General features: G+C 47.7%; 1 protein-coding gene across 1 annotated transcript; it reads left to right on the top strand.

The window, feature by feature from the left end:
* The first annotated feature begins 633 nt into the window (after positions 1-633).
* G0S2 (G0/G1 switch 2) lies at positions 634-2,106 on the top strand. The gene is made up of 2 exons (XM_054026640.1): positions 634-735; positions 1,469-2,106. Exon 2 carries the CDS (start codon positions 1,500-1,502, stop codon positions 1,809-1,811), a length of 312 nt encoding a protein of 103 aa, XP_053882615.1. The 5' UTR covers positions 634-735; positions 1,469-1,499; the 3' UTR covers positions 1,812-2,106.
* Positions 2,107-4,692: the final 2,586 nt, after the last annotated feature.

Here is a 4,692-nt window from a genome sequence, read left to right as displayed (position 1 = left end):
CACTGCTGTAAATTAAACTTTTCTGAAACACTAGGTCTTGATAAATTACCTTCCAAGGGCAACAGTCCCCCCCTTAAAGCCACACGGCTGCTCACTTTCCCCAAGAGCAGGGAGGGACATTACAATGCTTTTTGCCGCAGTTTAGGAAAGATCTGGGCAGATTCCAAACCTTGTGCATTTCACACATCCTTCCCCCGAAGGGGGTTTATGAGTCTGCAACTGCCCCAGCCCTAGGCACGACCACTCCTGCACCCTCGCCCGCCATAAAGCAAGCACATCAACCAGCCCACCCCTCCCCTGCCGACCGCCCGAAACTGGAGAGGGCAGAAACGTTTGCTACGTGACTCCCAGGCTCCAAGCCTGCCCAGAAGCCCCCTCCCACTTCTGGTGCCCAGAAGATGGATTAGGCTGCGTGATGCCTGCGTGATCCGGGCGTGATCTTCCCCTCTCCCTGGTGTGTCTGCTCTGTAGCTGGCGACCCCAGCCCCCGCAGCGACCCTCAGGGGGGCGGTCACCCAATAGAAACCCTGCTGGCTGCATGCTCTCGGGGCGTGCACAGCCCTGCTGGCCCCCAGCCTGCCTGAGCAAGGAGGAGCCGGCCCCGGGAGGGGAGGAGCCGCCAGCCACCAGGGCGATATAAGGCTCGGCGTGGCTGGGGGAAGCATCGGCCAAGCGACAGCGGAGAACTGAGCCGACATCCCTCGCTGCGAACCCGCGGAGCACAGCGCCCCTGCGGTAAGTACAGCGGGAGCGGGGTGCAGTCCCAGGCCCCCTGAGAAAGGGGACCACGTGCCGAGGGAGCCCCGGCTTATCCTGGGGGAATTTCAGACCCAAACACCGGCAGTTACTGGGGTGACCAATATCAGGGGGTAGCCGTGTTAGTCTGTAGCTACAAAAACAACAAGGAGCCTGGTGGCACCTTAAAGACTAACAGATTTATTTGGGCATAAGCTTTCCTGGGTAAAAACCCCACTTCTTCCGATGCATAGAGTGAAAGTGCAGGCATCACTCAGCCTAGGGTGACCAGATGTCCCGATTTGATAGGGACAGTCCCAAGATTTGGGTTTTTTTTTTTTTTTTTTTAAATATGGGCTCCTATTACCCCCCCCCCCCCCCACCACCACCACCACCACCCCCTATTACTACTGAGCCATGTCTGGGAGTTCTTCAAACTCCGCTTTGCAAGGGGGACTGGCCCGTGTGCATGTGGCTGGAGAACGGCTGAAGGGATCGCTTGGCGGTGAGGTTTTCGTACTGCCCATCACCGCCCTAGCTGAGTGTCTGCGTTTTCCTGAAACAGACACTGGGCCATGACAGCGTTAATTAGTGTGCCTGCATATGCCCTGTGCCTGTGTACTCTAGACAGACTCCGCTTTCTCTTGGAAGCAGCCCTGCTGAATGCAGAAGGAAGCCGCACTAGATAGCAGCTGATGGGTATCTCTCTTTTTTCCCCTCTCTTGCTCTCCAGGTTTTGTGACCTTCCAGGTCTGCGGCCCTAGATGGAGACCATGCAGGAGCTGATTCCCTTTGCCAAAGAAATGTTCAGCCAGAAGCCCAGCAGAAAGATGGTCAAGATCTATATGCTGGGCAGCGTGCTGGCTTTCTTCGGGGTGGTTATTAGCCTGGTGGAGACAGTCTGCAGCCCTTTCACCTCTGAAGAGCAGCTACAAGAGGAGGAGGAGGAGAAGAAGAGACCTCCCCTGACCAAAGAGCACACTGTCTCCCAGAAACAGGGGGATTTGATCGTGGAGAAGAGCAAAGAGCAGGATGTAATGCAGAGGAACTTGGTGATCAGGCAGCGTGCCTCCTAAGAGACTGCCCAGTCAGTGATAGGCGTGCACAAGAGACTGCTGACCTGTTTGATCTCCAGGTGCGGACTCCAGGGAGAAGGGAATCGACACTGACTGCAGACGCAAGGGACTCTAGAGAAGTGACTATTATTTGCTGCCATGCAGCAGTTCAAAAACGCCACCCGTTGAATATGTACCCTTTTGTTGGTATAAAAAGGTGTAAGGTGTCCGGCATTTTGCACCAACATGTGCATTTTTTATTATGAATAAACTTTACAAATATATTTTGCATTATAAATAAATATTTTATACATTACCAAGCCTCTTTCTTTTGTCAGTCTTCAAAGAGGGATGGAGTCTTAATTCAGCTAAAGTTATTGAAATAAATTCTTCACAGCCTAATGCCTCCTGCAGGGTGGTGTTTATCAGGGCACTTAGGGAAGCGTCCTAAGTTTGGCAGTGAAACAGTTGCTGAATGCTGTCACCTTCCAATTAGTACAAACACACAGTCAACAATGGGAGACCTGGTGTGGTTGGTTGGTTTGTTTGTTTTTCTTCTCCCCCTTTTGTTTTCTAAAGCCTAACTTTTTTATACAAACCAGATACTGCTCACATCCCTGTATTTATAATCATACACAGAGGTTGGTTGGTTTGGGTTTTTTTAAGGATGGAGACAGGGGCAGTGTAGCCAGATGTTGATCTCTGTTACATGGGTGTAAATGCAGAAAGGGATATCTGGCCCATTCTGTCGTATTTCTAACAAGCTGCAGGACTAATGAAAAGAGCCTGATCCTGCCTCCATTAATGGTAATGGCAAAGCTCTCAAGGACATTAATACCCACTTCTTACATAGTACTTTTCAGTACCATTATTCCCATTTTGCAGAGGGGATAACAGACACAGAGCAGTGAAATGACTTGCCCAAGGTCACCGACCAGGCCAGTGGCAAAGCTGGGAATAGAACTCACATCTTTGAATCCCAGTCCAGTGCTCTACCCACTAGGACACACTGTTCTCACCAGACTGTCCTTTGAACACAATTTTCCTGCAATTTCTCACCTACATGGTCTTGAATGCAGCAGAATGTTAGCACCACATGCTTTAATTAACAAGCGAGTAGGTTAACTGTTTCCACTGTTCTTTTTAAAAAAAAACTTGGTGCATGTATGCTACATGTAACACCATGCTAGCAAACTCACCCATTCAGAAGTCAATGGGTCATCCAAATATGGGAGGGGCACGTCAATGCTGGTTTCTACTTGCTAGAAGTTAGAAGCTGCAATGCTATCTCCAGTGCCCCCAAGGAGGCAGGGTAAACATTTCTCACACTAATTCCCTGCCAGGTACACGTTGTATATAGCATCAGGAAAACACACAAGCAATGTGCCTCTGTCTAGCCACAAGGGGAAAAAGATCCCTTTTCTAATTTCTATAGAGAACGGGAGATCGTGGAAACAAAAAAGATAGGAAAGCAGGAAGGAACATGCTAGAAATATCCTGAATGGTTTCTAGATGCTAGTCTTATTTTAAGAATAAAAACATCCAATTTCACCCTTTCATCTGTGTAACCAACACCTGTTGTCAAAAAGGGTACATTATATGGGGAGAATGTCCCTGAGCCTGTAAAAACTTCATGTTCTGAATTAAACACAAGGGTGCACGTACATTTTCCATCTGGGAAAAAACTGGGATAGAAGTCAACATAAAATAGCACTTGAGAAATAACGTGTTTTATGTGCCAATCAAGCATTTCTCAGGGTTTCAGTTTCCCAGACATGACAGATGGGTCAATGCCTCTTTCACTTCACTAGATGGTGAGTGTGCAAAGGTGAAGGCACAATTTAGCCTGAAGAAAACAGCTGAACCATGTCCCTGAATAATGCCAGATCAAGGACACTGATAGTTTTACAGCATACCCGGATCCTTTTGCTGCAGAAGGCTTGTGGCAGTGGAAAGAAAAATTTTGGGCCCATACTCCAACCCCCTTACTCACCTCGCTGCCCAGTCCTGTACCTTACTTCAGAAATAGACTCATTGAAATTGATTTTCGTTGTGTTTTTACAGCTCCTAGTAGCACAGTGGGGTCCTGAGCTATGGTTGGGGCTCCTAGGGGCCACAGGTGTGAATGTGATTTAAGTCAGACAACAACTGGGTCTTGACTTTATTCAAGCCTTTTTGGCTTCAAACTCTTAATATCTTATTCATTCACAGGACTAGACCTGCTTCACAGGTTACATCTGGTGCAGGACAATAGAGAAACCTAGACAATGAAGAGAAACATTTATTCTTTGCTGTCATAACAGGAAACCCCTGTGATGCAGAGTTCAGAGGCTTTAGATGAAGCCTCTCTGTTGAATGACCTGAATTTAATATGAGCCAGCAATTATTTTTATCATCCTCCAACTCTGTGCAAAGGGGCATTTGATTTTGTCTGGGATGACTGGGAGAGGGCAATCGTGTCCTTCCACCCGCTCCCCCTTTGAATAAAAATAGAGTTATCTAATTTCAGGGTTTATGAGCTTAAAGAAGAGATTTGTGCAACTGTCAAAATAGCTGCACGTTAGGCAGCTAACGGGATTAGACAGCTAGAATAGCTGTGACGATGCCAGTATGTCTAGAATCTTCTGAGCAAGTCCTTCCTTCCAGGATGCAGCCTTCTGATCTACTGTGATCCTGGGGGTCATCCCCTTGCAAATATTTCCCCCACAGGTCAATCTGAAAGATCAGTTCTGTATCTCATTGATTCTGCAACATGAGTTTGCACTTAGTGCATATAAAACTATGGCTTTTTACAGCCGTGCAAATTAGGCAAGTGTCAGTGGCTAAACTGCCGTGCAATAATGCCAGTGCAAAGTTTTACATCAAGCCATGTGTATTAGTTCCAGTGCTTGTGAATTCAAAA

This window comes from Malaclemys terrapin, chromosome 4, assembly GCF_027887155.1.
Source record: "Malaclemys terrapin pileata isolate rMalTer1 chromosome 4, rMalTer1.hap1, whole genome shotgun sequence".
Classification (NCBI taxonomy): Eukaryota; Metazoa; Chordata; order Testudines; family Emydidae; genus Malaclemys; species Malaclemys terrapin.
Note: the sequence above shows the minus strand (reverse complement) of the source record. Positions and strands in the feature narration are given on the sequence as shown.

Excerpts from the sequence above, each read along its gene's own strand:
- G0S2 (XM_054026640.1), top strand. The coding sequence starts at position 1,500 with ATGGAGACCATGCAGGAGCTGATTCCCTTTGCCAAAGAAATGTTCAGC.